Here is a 15,590-nt window from a genome sequence, read left to right on the forward strand (position 1 = left end):
TTCATTGATTGGTCTTTTTGTTCAAACAAGGTTGTAAAGTGCACGCTGGTACCTTTTCGATAATCAACTATGTTAACATAAAAAGACATAAAACCAGGTCAAAAATGGTTGGATCAATTCCGACATTATCTGTCATTGTCCGAATTATAAGTCTACATTTTTAACCTTTTGTCAGAATGTGTTTTTTTTTAAAGTAGCCCTATTCTTTGAAATATTAAAATGTAAAAATGTGCTTACCTTCTGTTTTTCTCACTGTTGCCATAATTACTGAAATAGAAAAAAATAAAAGGTGCAAAATAAACTTTCAAGGTCATAAAAATATTTATATAGATCTTTTTCAATGTTAAAGAATTAACATTGAACGCAAAAAAAAATATGGGATAATTTGTTAAAATATTTTTCATTAAGTCATAGATTTGCAGTTATTTGGAATAAAGAGCAATCAAAAGTTTTTAAAACCTACAGGTACTTCAGAAATATCAAATCTCCAAGACAATATTGTGACGTCATGACGTTGCCTGGACAAACTAGGTATCATTGTTTTAAACCCAAAAGACATAGCATAAAAGATGCTTTACATGTAAGACCAATCTATCATGCAAGTGTAACATCAATTAAAGTGTTACATTTTCTAGACAAACAAATTTTATAGGAAGGGCAATACAATATTCTCTATACTAAAACATTTCAATGATATTGTATTATAAATCGTTATGTACGTGTTGTTAATACGGCCGATCAGACCACAAGCTAAGTTCCATAATCGTATTATTTTGTTAATCGACAATCAGTCCATTTTAATCTTGTTTAAATTTGTTTTCGTTGTAACAGTTATTCTTAAAAATAGAATCTTGCAAAAGAATTTGTCAGCATAGAATATTTTGGTAAAGTTTTGATATTATATACCAATCAGTATAAGTTTTAACAAGAGGTTGCATTTATCACATGAAAATGGAGAACATCCTTTGATCTATGATGTGAAAATAAAGATGTCTACAGAAAGTATACCTACTTTCAGAAGACTTGGCATATGTATTAAACACAACGAACATTTAGTAAATCAAAATTAAAAAGAAGGGTAATGTTTTATTTTTCGTACTGTAATATTGCTTTTCATGGACAGTATGTGCTAAAAAGTATGTTAGTTTTCAATAAAATATTTTACTTTATTCATTGTGTGTAAAACAAAATTAGGCTTGAGTTTGCAACAGCAGTGTCTGGGAAATGGGCCGATTTTAACAGATCGTATGTGTGGTTTTGAATTACAATATAAATGCAAACTTGGCATGAATTTTGTAATGTGCGTCAATACACCTCATTGGCATCCAACAAATTCTTTGTGCATAATATTTCGTACTGATTTACAACAAAACACATTATTCAGTACAAACTGATAAACTGATTTATGTTTTAATTGTATAATATCTCGTTGAAGATATACTGGGTCTTGTCACGGAATAATAATGTTATTGCCCAAATGAAGCTTTACTGCGTAGGAGCCAAGATATAATCACGGTTATTTTTTATTTCTAAATGTTATTTTATGACACGTAAATACTGCTTATTTCATTGGTCGATAACTGGTCACATGAATGTCCACAGACAGTGATTTTCACGGCAAAAAGTTATATTCCTGTATAAAAATTTGAACGAGTAATTATCCTTCAAACAAACCCAAGCGCTATACTAAATATAGATCTTACACCAGTCAATCATATGTCCATTTTGTTTTAAAGTTCTTTTAATAATGCATTATAGAAACGATATATGTAATTTACGTTTCCCAGTGTAACGCGTTTATAAAACATATGCTAAGATATTTGATTTTTTTTCTTAACGGGCACTTGTACTTATTACAAGGGTTCCAGATAATTGCCGTTTCTTGAATTGAAATACTGGAAGACAGCCATCGTGCCCTCTAAATTTGTTTAAAGATGTGAACATTTGCAAAATATGAAATATAGGCGCTGGTAATAAATAACACCGGGCTGAGAATTGTACTTAGTATATATTTTTATTACATTTTCAACAAAATTACTGGCGCCTGAATAAATGGACGACATTTTTATAAGCATGTATTATTGCCAAGTCTATACATTAACTGTGTTTCAAAAAGTCTATGTCGTGAATGTATGTACAATAAAAAGGATCACATGAAATAAAAAATGGATTTATCAATTATGCATTACCAGGACCATCAATTGAAACAAATTGTCCAATAATTTTCTTATAATTTATTTAGATCAGCATTTCATTGAGATTCTTTTATTGCAATTTTAAAAGTCATAAAATTTCTAGAACAAAACTGATTCCAAAGGCGATGAAACAATTTAGTTCCAACCAACGCAGGAGATCGTTAAAAATGTATGTGTTCACTTTTCATTAATTTTTAGACAGGTCGCATATCCTTGGCCCGTATTCACGAACGATTTAGACATCCACTTTAATATATTCGATTGTCACGGCGTTTCTGCTCTGTAGTTTTTAACTAGCATGGAGAGTGATGAAATTTTGCACGACTATTCAGACAGCAAAGTTTTATTTGTACAGTCATGTTATCTTACGCCAAAGAATGGTACTAACACAATTTGGCACTGATCACTCAAATTCGGTCGATTTGCGGTATTTTATACCAAATTTAACCGAGTTGTGCAAGTCACTACAAAAATACGTTGGAGCAAACGAATTCAAGCTGAAACTACAGTGTCAAATGCGTTACATTTGTTCATACACGTAAACGTAAACGGTATTACTGCTAATCTGAAGCTAAAATAAAAGTAGAAGTGTTTGAACAGTCATAGTTTGTATTAGCAAGCAATGTTTCTTTGTAAGCTTTTGTGATTATCCGTACGTAATATTTTTCTTCAAAATGCATCCTCTGGTAAAATTTCGTTTCTATACAGAATTTTGACTATAAACCTGGAAGTGTTCTAGAGGAGTTCAATTAATTTTCTTCGACAAGTGTTCTGTCAAGTACGTGTATCATTAGGACTTTGGCTGGTGTCTTGACAGGGCGGCAATGTTTCAAGCAATGATCAACACATTTTGTCTGCTAAACATGTTAATGATGTCATATTTAACATTTCAAGCTAATACTCCGCCGATTAAAGAAAAGGTAGCTTGAAAAAAAGGTAAGCGCAAGTAATGTTTTAGCGAAAGAGATAACATTGGGCCGGATGACGTCACATGATGTTGCTATGGGGACTAGCATTTACTTACTATTTGCCTAAAGGAAATATGATTTTGGCATATAAACAAAGTATTCCCTAATCTATGTTATAAAACAGTTTCATTGATTTTTGATGAAACAAGAAGAAATGAAAGCACTTTTCCAGGTACTTATTGAACACCCTCTTAAATGTGTAAATAAATAGTCTTATAGTAAAAGATAATCTAGGTTATTCAATAATAAATAGTCTGAGTTATAAACTAAATGCACTGATTAATATATAACAAAATTCATTTCATTCAGTGTACCTTGACAAATTATCTGAAATTTTTCAACGCATTTTGGTACGACCATAAGATAATTCTGCTGCTTTTTGTACTGAGTAACACAATGCTTGAGCAACATTATGTTGTTGTAGCAACGCTATTAACTAATAAATAACAACCTGAATATTTTCATTTTAGAACAATACTGAGTACGGCCTGCATTTATTATTTTTTATTATTATTGTTATTATTATGCAAGGTCGTCTGAGGACAGACTCATATCAGAAAGTGTATTGTTTAAGTTCGAACCTTCCGAAAGCCTAGTTTCAAAAAATTGTGTTTAAAGCGCAACACATTCATTTCCACTTTGATGCAGGTTCGAACATATGGTATTGCATTAGTTCAGAAAAATGAAATTGGAATGCGAAATCTGAAACATACAGGTATATACATAAACGAAGCAATCATAGAACGTATGTTTTTGTTTAGTTTAGTATCTTTTGTAAAACGTACTGGGCTAAATTAATTAGATACCACAGCTACTTTGCCAGTACAACCACCTTTCTGTAAAGTTTTGCACATCCACTTGATGTTTTACACGCATGTCTAAATTTCGTATAGGGCTTTGCTTTGAAATGTATTTGTTATAACATATCTTACAGGTTTTATGTAATGAAATATAATGCAATGAATATTAACATTTTCTTTACTAATTTAAATGGAGTGAAATGTATACACATATAATAAAATAAATTCAATTATTCTTTTGTACCCGCTACAATGTTCATATATATGCATTTGGAGGAGACCAAATGTGCTTTATTAAAAGACGATTCTTCCCCTTTTTTGTGTGGGGCGCGGGGAGGAGGTGGGGGTGGTTAAGTGCCACCGACACAATTACAAGTCAAATGGCAACATTCATCTTGGAGAAAGACGCCAATTGACAGTGCGTACATATATCTCAGGCAAAAGCGGGCACCTGGGTAGAATCACCGGCTTTCCGAAAACCATCTGGATAGCTTCTTTATATAAAACAATTCTTCTCCGCAAGCGAGTTTTCGAACCCTCATTGGTGAGGGGCAAGTTATTCAAAGTCTGCGACCTGAAGGTTCCGCTCGACCGTTGTTGCCCTAGAATGGTACGAAAGACATAATTCTCGTAAACCATTTTAGTAGAAAAACAACACTCAATGTATTCGACCTTCCAAGTGAACCAGCAAATCCACAACCCAGTGAAATCATAATACAATTAAGATAATTATGTTCTCGAGTTGGAAATAGCATTTACACAAGTTTTTATAACCATTCACTTCAGACAAGTAGACTGTCATAAAATATTCTCATATTTCAACTTGTAGTAGGTGTATGGTTCATCTGACAATCAATCATATAAAAACAAGGTTTGAATTACAATGCAGAATTGTACATTATTCATAATTCTGTGCTAGAAATTGCCTTCTGTTTGCACTAAAGCTGTTGATAAGTTTTGCATTTTGGTCGATAACTCCGCACGGGACAAAGGTGGTTCTTACATAAACTGATCCGATAAGAGTATTTGTTTAATCTAAATTTACATTACAATTGAATTGCTTCATTGAATTATTTTTAAATCAAGTATGTTTGATTTTTGTTTCATTAAGATGTCTGTACCATGAGTTTTGTAGAGCATGCATTTAGTAAGCAAACATATTTTTTTATGTAAAGATAATAAGTTATTGTATGGCTTTGTTTGCGCTATAAAAATGGCCCGGTTATTCCTACTGAATATTTGTGCTTGTGTTTTCATTTCTAATTTTCAGGATGGTGTAATAGATATATTTTCAACAGCACTAACCGATGTTTCTGAAGAATTGATAAAAGTGAATTTACAACAAATATGTAATCTGCCACCCAGTTTCTTGTCGAACTGCTTGTTTAAAAGTATGTAAGTACTTAAACCAACCAGGAATGGACGATTAATGAAGTTTCTAATTACTTTCGGCAACAGTCGAAGGCTACGGACATCGTCAGGAAAAGGTCAAAAGAAAGTTCCGATACCAACGATTTTTTGCCGATTGCACCTCAGCATTTGATATACACTGATTAGCTTCAACGTCAATCAAACATTAACACGAAATCATTCATTACTTAATTCTACAGACTTTAAAACGATATCTATATTCTAAAACGTTAAGTCTGGTAAACACCGCTGTTCAGAAAACATGCATAGTGCTAAATATCATTTTGTTAATCAATAATCAAACCATTATAATCCAGTATAATCTTTTGACTAAGTAGCTATTTACTTCATTTCCACATTTTTTTTTTCAGATTTAAACGTTTGCCGTTGAAGATGGTCGTAAAAGCAGTAGGCCGGACTCCAGATTGGTTAGAAGATGGAATACTTATATGAATGTAGCATTGTTTACCCGGTATACTATTAGTTTAAAAACTACTTAGCTGGAAAAATATATTTTCCAATCTATATTTCTTTTTAGTTTTAGCTCAGTGCATTATCAATAAAGAACTGTTTCTTTTGGTCAATATAAAATGTGTAATAATTTTAAAAAGTCTGTTAAAGGATATATACAATTCTTAGTCCGTCATGTTACTCTGGCATTGGTTTGTCTTAACTATAATTACTGTGAGTGATAGAAAATTGATAAATGCCTGATGATATTAAATAAAATATATTTCATTGATTAAATGAAAAAAGAAAGCTTGATGTTGCAACAATTATCGTGACGAAATTGAAGAAGTGCAAAAATGAGATGGCCTTTTTTCAAGGTATTCTGTTGGCAACTTTATTCAGACGCATGCATATTCAATTTGTGTAAATACACCTCATTGACATAATTTTATTTTTTTATTTCAAACTGATTTATTACCAAACGTATCTTGATTTTTCGACTAGTGTTCTTGTTATATTATATATCACTGTCAGGACCTATTGGGTCTTATCATGAGCTTACCACTCTTATAGCTTGAAAACCGATGACTGAAGTTATAACAAAATTTCGACAAAAAATCATTATTAATCAAAACATTAATTAAGAGGGAAACAGAAATATGTCAAATGCTTCACCTAAATTATGTTTCGACCGATAAATATACACTATGACAGGGTTTGTTTATAGGTTCCAAATGCTGTAAACATTTCACCCATAAACTATTTAAGCACATATACGTCATCAATGTTCTTATCTTAATATGCTATATTTTAACAGAATTAAAACAGCATTAAATGATAACTCTCATTATCAGCTATATGTATACGTTCCAACTTTAACCAAGTTTTTAGCGTTAACAGATGCATGTAGACATATCTACAAATGATATACATGTATGAAGATTGGCAATATTTTACCAGTATTACATCATACATGCACTGTTAATTAATTTTACATTAACAAGGTTAAAGGCTTGCCAATCGAAACAAATGGTCTAATATTTTTCTTTACAAGTGTTCCAATTAATTATTTAGTATCTGGGATTATTTTATTACAATATGACAAGACATAAAATCTCAAGAACAATATCGGTGTCAAAGACTTTAATGCAATTGAGGTACAGCCAACGCTAAGGTATATGCGACCACTTCATCAGAATTTCGGTCAATTGCAAAATGTGATCGCGGATACACGGTTCATACGAGACATTTTACTGCGCGGAGCAAACAATATCGAATTCAATTCTAGATCACCAAGGAGTTGTAAAGACAAACATTAAAAAAATGATAACTGGAGCTGGCAAAACATTTTCAAAATATGCCAGAGAGCGCAATATCTCGGAAATACACTTAAAAAAAAACTTTCAAAAACCTGGCAGTCCTATTGTCCAACTCCCTCCTACGCCCCCGTGTATGTGTTTTGGCTTTAACAATATGGACAAGAAGTCTTCACAGGAAAACGTTTCAACTTGAGTAAAACTCCCTTTGATTACATATCATATATGGTCCTCAAGTCCAAGGATCATATCAACATAAATGTTTAAATATCATTCAAGGGAGATTGAAGTTTCAAAACATTTTAATTCTGAACACATGCAAGCATAAATCAATAATATCTTGTATTCGCAAATTTATGTTTAAATTATCTAGAGTAATGCCCCGAAATGTGAAGTAATAACATAGGGATTATCTAGTGTAATGCCTTGAAATGTGAAGTAATAACATTGAGTTTTAACTAGTTTCATCTAGTGTAGTGCCTTGAAATGTGAAGAACATCGTTGGGTTTGTCTGGTGTAAGCCTTGAAATGTAAAGTAATACCATTGGGTTTCATTGAAATGTTAAATTATAACACTTGGTTTACCCAGTATAATATATTGAAATGTAATTTACATACTGAAGTTTTCTTTATTGTACTATTTATGTCGGTGGCTTTAAAGTACTTCAAGAGGAGCCTTTAGAAGTTTAAGAGGGAAATCTTTACTGATGAAAAAAATAAGTTATAAACTTTGTCACTCTCTTCTGTAAAAATATTTGTTCAATTCGGATGTTTCAATCTGGAAGGGTTGTTATAATGAATATATAAATGAATATAATGTTTGCAAGTTGCGTACTTGAAAGTAGCAAACAACCAGTCATTCAAATTTTTCATATATCAACATGAAGGATTATATTTTATCTGACAATAAAACACATAATATCAAGTTTTCCGTACATATAAATCACATTTAAAATTGTCATGATTTACAATTCAGCATTGTTCAATATTTTATACCTAATATATCAAATGTCACCAAACGTTTATAGGCAGAGCTGTATATAAGTTCAGCTTTGTCGATATTAGGTTTTTCATATGGGTAGTATGAACTCTTTGTCCGATAAGTGTGTTTGTTTAATCTAAATTTTCAATTGATTTGTTTCATTGCATTAGTTTAAAATCGAATATGCTTGAATTTCCTTTTATTAAACGGTCTGTTTCTACGTAGGGTTGATGAAGCGTTTTTCATTGTTTTTTGACACCTAGCATTTAATGCACACGTTATCCCTCTAATTAAATCAGTTTGAATACATGTGTTTGCCTTATAATTATGACTGGTTGTATAGTTAGATTTTCTATATCGTAACAATAACACTAATAAACATATAAATGAAGAAAACAACTTTTAAAGATAGTAGAGCTCGAAACCATCGTCTCAAATTATTGCTGACCCAAGAACTGGCGTGCGAACAAAAACAAAGGACATACAGTTGGTTGAGCAGTACAATGAGCGCTGTTGGCACTCATGTCTCTTGTTTGTTAGCACTGGAATCTGTTATTTTCCAGCACAGTCTTTGAGAAGGATGTTCAAAGCCTTAGAGAGCTAAATGAAAAAAAGAAATAAAATAAATGCATCGAACGACTGCTCGATCGAATGAGCTGAGGAGAGGCAAAAAGCTCGGCAATTTTATACTACCCGCAAGGGATTGCAATGCTTATCTTTGGTTAGTGACCGTTAATTTTTACATTATTCTAAATTCTAAAAATGTCTGAATTTGAATAAATTTTTAGAAATGTACGAACACTGAACCATGAAAATGTAATCAAATATATTTTGTTTGAAAAAATACATGCATAATGCGTATTTGCTAGTTTTTAATACAAATATTCAAAGTACATACTGGTACGTATGTCAATTGCATCTTTTTTTCTGTCAATATATATTCAAATATATGAAATGGCATACTAAAAAATAAAGTGTATCATTCAATATAAGAACAGATAAGTTTAGAATAAAAAATCTGTTTGTTAAAAGGTCATCAAGTTGCTATCATTCAAATGATGGGTTAACTGTCCGTGTATAATATGTCCTAATAGACTCCCGTTAGACGGATTTTACTGTGAAGAGCCCAAATCTACCCACTGAAAGGCAGACTCAAAACATCAAAAGTTAGAAAGTTTAATTTACCTTTTTGATGTCTTTATGTTTAAGTATAACTAATATTGAGTTTTGTATAATCAGATTATCAGGAAAAAAAATCACGACAAATGTAGTTATAACAAATGTAATTCAAAAATATCTCAGCGTATGACAGTGTGTGATTGTTTGCTTAACAAATAATTCCTTTCACCTGTTGCTGCACACTGCAATACAAGGACAAATAACATATCTCCTCTAAAGAGGGATTTTTAAAAATCTCATAACAGTTAAGAAAAAACTTCTTTTACTGTCTGATCCACCAAATTCGTGACAGAGGTTTTCGCGAAATGTAGTTTTATTTTGCAAGAACGAGATGTAAACTACACGTCAGTCTAGTCTAAAGATCTCCGAGGGTAGTAATAGGATATTTTTAGTTTTAAAAACATTCTATGGCCGGAAATGTATTTTTCTATTGTGAAAATCGTGCAAAATCACAATTTCGAGAAATACTTTTTAGAAATTTTACAATGTTTTGAATGTAAACTTTGCTTTTATATGTTACCTAAGATAACCTGAAAGTTTTATAAGGATCCGTTAAAAAATGAAGTCATAAAGGTTTTTTTTAATGATGTCAATGGAAAACCCCATTTAAATCGATTTAGACGGCAAATTAAAAACTTTTAAATCAAGATCTTCTGAAAATTAAAAAAAAATTACGATCATCGAAGTATTTTGGAATAATTTATAATATTTTGGTATTGCTTTATGTGTAACGAAAAAATATAATAAAAAGTCTTGTTACAGATAAGGTGGATCAAGCAGGAGTTTCTAAACTCGAGATACATCGCATGTTCTGGTGTTCATTTATGGAAAGGGTTATCCGCGTCAGTACATGCATGTTGCTTAACAACATTAACATCGACATTTCTCCCTTCCACTGAACTTCTAAATGACATTTATCATGCTTTTAAATTGCTTATGCCACGCCACATCAAGGATCAATAACTTAATCAAGAATGTTATTTAGATAATGTAGATAAATATTATAGATGTCATTTAGAAGTTAAAATAAAGCTAGAAGTATAAATGATAATGCCGTTTAACAATATGCATGTAACGGCGGATAAAACTCCCATATTCATTTGGTACTGAACTAGGACGTTCTTCTGATCCACTGAGACAAATCTGCTTTACTGTTTATTTACACCGACTTGTGGTCTTTGGAAAATGTTGGTTATTACAAATTAATTTTTGTGCACCATTGACAAGTTTAAACTTCTCGGTGATGCGTTTGGACAGTTCCAAATTTTCTTTATTATTTTGTCCTCGCTTTCTGCATGTTTTCACTGTCTACATAATGCTACATTAAAATAAACACATCTAAGCAGCAAAGGAAACCGTTCAAGGGTTTCTGGGCTTTTTCTAAAGTACCATTGTTTTTAACTTATATCGATATAATGTCCAAATGAGCTGAATGTAACAATACTGATGGCAATGATGCTCAACGCTTACAGCATTGATAAACATTTCACCGTCATCGAAACAATGTGAATGAAAGTAATAATTGGATAAACACATCAGATAAAAATCCTGGGCAAAACAGATTGCTGGTTCAAATGGACTGCAAGGACAAATTTCCTTTCATTTTGGCATACATTCGTCTTCACCATCGATCAAGGGATCACAGAATTCAAACCCATGAATGAATAATGAACGTTCAAAAACATTTGCTACTGAGTGAACAAATAAAACAAATAGAGCAGTTAAAATGCCATGAATAAATAATTGCAGATCGATAAGTAAAATTTTACACCGTTTTCCTTTATCTTTTCTTTTATCAATGGTGCAAGACACACATTAACTGTTACACTAACAAGATGACAGTACTGAAAATGTTCACTCCATCTGTGTATAAACTACAAATTGTGAAACTTTAAGATTAGGAGACAGAAATGTAGAAAATTGTCAGAATTGTATTTAGGTACTGGAAAATGTATAATGTCAATATCGATATATCTAAATAGCAAATGAAAACATATTTATATCCAACCGAGTGTTATACATAGTAAAGTGTGCTAATTTAAAATTAATTTGACTATGCTCCATTTAAGTAATGGAACGACTTGAGAAGTCAGAACTAGAATAAGTGGTTTATACCTCGGTGCCTTTATTATATATGCCATTAACTGTCATTATTGATCGAAGCACAGATGGTTACGACATTTATGATTTAGCTTGAAACAAGAATAGTGTTGGTTTTAAAAACATGGTAACATTTTAACTGGATCATGTAAATTGTGATGCTTGCAATACGGTTTATTTCAAAACATTACAACAAAAAATTGTTACACTATTGTCTGTGAGTTCGACGAACAAGTATATTTGCTCGTCTTGTAAAACTATTTTAGAGAGACGTTTATTGATTAATCTTAAGTATTAATCTACAATAAAATTATGATCATTTGAAAATGTTATACTTTTATACCTTAAGACAAGACTTCAGTATTTGTCTTAATAATATTCTTGTCCCTCTTAATTTCATTATGTTTGACAGCTACACCCATCCAAATCTTAATATCCCAGTATAATACGTGCCAATCCCGAAGTAATTATATTCACGTGTCATACAATAATAGTCTAGATGCATTCTTTCAAAAAATATTTCTGATCTGTCTCAGTATGCTTCAAAAATGATAAGTAGAATTGTAAAAGGGTCTACGGTAGGGTCAAATCATCCACTGTCTTTGAACAAATAAAACATCAGACTTTCATACAAATTGCTCAAGTGTCAACTAAAATGGGTTATTAGTTACTGTATCTAACAATAAATCACATGAAATCAATTTTTATAAATTCATAAACTACATTCAAAAATGTCATTATATACAGTTAAGCATTGAATATAAATTACACTATACGCTCAAGTGTTTAACCAATATAACGTCTTCTGTTTGCACCTTTGATTTTCATCTCTTTGGGTCGGCTTTACCGAGGGTTGATTGGCAGTATTTTTTGTTCTCCTATTATTACATTTTAGTATAGAAACTCTTAAACTGTCTGTAATTATCACATAATATTATTTGAATGCCTGTGTTTGCTTAACAATCGTGTCTTTAATTTTTGAGAAGCTGTTAAGGAGGAAATATCGGACTCTCGAATGAAATTCACATTAGCCGTACATGTGTTGTCCGATTCAAATTAAACGCGGTGACGTATATTTCAGTGTTAAAAGGTAAATATTTCAGTCTTGCAAATATTTACCTTGCTCTATATTGACAGTCAATTGATATAGTATATTACGGTAGTGAAATAAAGTTTGTTGATATATCTAACTAAGTCTAACTTAAGGACGTCAATATTACTGAGAATTCAAGAACATACATTTTACATTGTACCTTAAAATCAGTTTCTGTATTGTGTAGATAAATATAAAGTGTCTTTGCTTAGGTAATTCGGCTTTCCTTGACGTCATGGTAATCTATGCTTGTTTCAGTTGAAATATTACACTCTCGGTCAATCCGAAAATATTTTATAACCGAAGAAATGTGTTCTAAAGTAAGCCATTTTATTCACTATAAACACGTATCCTTGCATTTGCCAAATCTTTATTCAAAGATTCAGACTAGATACATTGTCATCTCAATTGTTCCTTTGTATTACCTTGATCATTTAACGTCGGGACAAATACAGAACAATGAAGTATATAATTCAATATATGATCAAAGGAGCATATCTTTGTTTAGACCAAATAAACAATTTGTTCAAAAGTCCCTCTCAGGAACAAGCACGCATGTTTGACGCATTGCAATTAACCTGGATTATGTTCTGCTTTTTCCATAGGCAATAATCTAGACATCATATCTGTTGTATAGTTTACGTCATACTGAAATATTTGCTGTGTGTCTGTTTGTTTGTGATCGTCTGCCTTATATAGTTTTCAAAAATTATTTTAAATTTGATGTAGAACGCGGAATAATAAGATTAAAGATGCCGTTACAACTAGATGACAGTCCATAGGACACTGGTGCCCCCAATGTCCTGTTACTGTATGATCATATGTTACTTGTTGACAATGCAAGGTGAAGTAAACTTTCATATTACATTAGGTTGGAATGTTAGTCATGAGGGAAGGGGGCGGGGTATGGACACTACATAACATCACCAAGAAACACAAGATAAAAGAATTTGAAAGAGGATTGATATAATTATAGTACATAATTATGCACATTGGGTTTTGTTTGGGGTTTACCCCTCACCCCAGTCCAATATGTTTTTTTAATGGGAACTCGTCCATATAACACCATATAGTACAGAAAGATGTTAAATAACCTAATAATATTCTACTGAAGAAGTACACTGGCAAAATGTTAAGTTTTTAAGTTGTTAGTTCCCGTATTTAATTAAAATGCATTTGAAATACATATTTTACATTCAAATGTGTAATAATTTACATTTCAACATTATACAATATACTATGCTTAAAATAAACTTTGAACGTTTGATTTTTCTTTTATAAAGCTGTCGTTACCAAGGGCTATTTACGGAATCCTGTTGGGGCCATTTATAATGTCGCCGTCGCGTTTGCGGGGTCGACACACGACAATGCGAAGTGACATAGCGACATTACGAAATGACACCCGACAATCGCAAACGACGGCGACAATCCCAAACGACAATGTCGCGGTATCCACTTTGAAATGTCGCCTTTCAAAAGCACGATATATCGCGATGTCACTTCGCGTTGTCGAGCGTCGTTTCGCATTGTCGCTATATCACTTCGTATTGTCGCGATGTCACTTCGCGTTGTCGTGTGTCGACCCTGCAAACGCGACGGCGATATTTTCAAACGACATGCGATAATCACAAACGACGCTCGACAACGCGAAGTGACATTTTCCAAATGTCGTATCGTATGTCGCGTGTCGCGGGTTTGGGTGAGGGTCGACGCGCGACAATTCCAAACGATACACGACACGCGAAGTGACACTCGACAATACGAAGCGACATTTTCATAATGTCGTATCGCATGTCGCCCGTCTACCGGTGAAAGGGTAAAATAAAAAGCTGTATTTCCGTACTTTTCCGTACGGAAAATGTCCGTGTTTTTCATTAACTTCAAATAATTGTAGAATGTTCCAAACACAAGATAATAACTTTTATAAATTAAATTCAAACGTTATCTAAACGGATATGTAACTTGTATAATTTTACCGCCGACGGTTTCGTCGGAGGACCGTCTCAAAATGTATCAGTTTTCGTGAAAATATGCATACTTCTTCATATATTAAATAGAGGGGTGGTCCTTGTCTGAGGAGACATATCTTCATAATCTGATGTCCGATTTTAATAAATGGTACTTTGTTGCAAAGGGCAAGCCAGTACCAAAAGAAAAGAGGCCACGTCAGGTTCAACCCGGTCGGCTAGGGGTCAAGGCCATAGGTCAAATTCCGGTAATATTCTCAAAATATGAACTTGTCAGAGCAGTCAAGACGGTCCTGAAAATCCAAGCACTACCTTCACTGAGTCCAGTGACACCATTGGAGCAATTCTCACGGCTCCCCGAGTCGGGTCACCTTAGTCTTGGCCAGCACCTTACCGTATATAACAAGTTTAATCATTTTCTGATACCTGTCCAGAGCTCTGATGGCCTCATATGGACTTGTAAGCAACTTAAATGTAAAGCCAAGTCATCTACGAACATATTCATATATATATATGGTATAGGTAGGTACCTGGGATGTAGAGACTCGAACAAGGGTCAAAATCTAACATAGTGTCATTATCAACTGAAATTCAGTATAAATTACAATAATAATAATTAAATAAAAGTAGGACAGGTATCAGACAATGATCAAACTTTTGTTATATGTGGTAGGGTGCTGGCCAAGACTAAGCTGACTCGACCCGGGGAGCCATGAAAATTGCTCCAATGGTGTCATTGGATTCAGTGAAGGTAGTGCTTGGGTTTTCAGGACCGTCTTGACTGCTCTGACAAGTTCATATTTTGAGAATATTACCGGATTTTGACCATGACCCCTAGCCGACCGGGTTCGAACCTGACGTGGCCTCTTTTCTCTAGATACCGGCTTGCCCTTTGCAACAAGGTATCATTTATTAAAATCGGACATCAGGTTATGAAGATATGGCTCCTCAGACAAGGACCACCTATCTTTTTAATATATGAAGAAGTATGCATATTTTCACGAAAAATGATACATTTTGAGACGGTCCTCCGACGAAACCGTCGGGGTAAAATTATACAAGTTACATATCCGTTTAGACAATGTTTGAATTTAATTTATAAAAGTTATTTCATTAAAATATCTTGTGTT

General features: G+C 32.8%; 1 protein-coding gene across 2 annotated transcripts in view; it reads right to left on the reverse strand.

The window, feature by feature from the left end:
- LOC123552265 (suppressor of tumorigenicity 14 protein homolog) overlaps positions 1-15,590 on the reverse strand; it is a 53,994-nt gene that overhangs the window by 9,581 nt on the left and 28,823 nt on the right. For both annotated transcript variants that reach the window (XM_045341783.2, XM_045341782.2), the window contains exon 2: positions 238-267. In XM_045341783.2, the coding sequence (XP_045197718.2) occupies positions 238-262 (25 nt within the window). In that variant the 5' untranslated portion in view covers positions 263-267. The remainder of the gene's footprint in view (positions 1-237; positions 268-15,590) is intronic.

The sequence above is a fragment of the Mercenaria mercenaria genome, chromosome 4 (genome assembly GCF_021730395.1).
Source record: "Mercenaria mercenaria strain notata chromosome 4, MADL_Memer_1, whole genome shotgun sequence".
Lineage (NCBI taxonomy): Eukaryota > Metazoa > Mollusca > Bivalvia > Venerida > Veneridae > Mercenaria > Mercenaria mercenaria.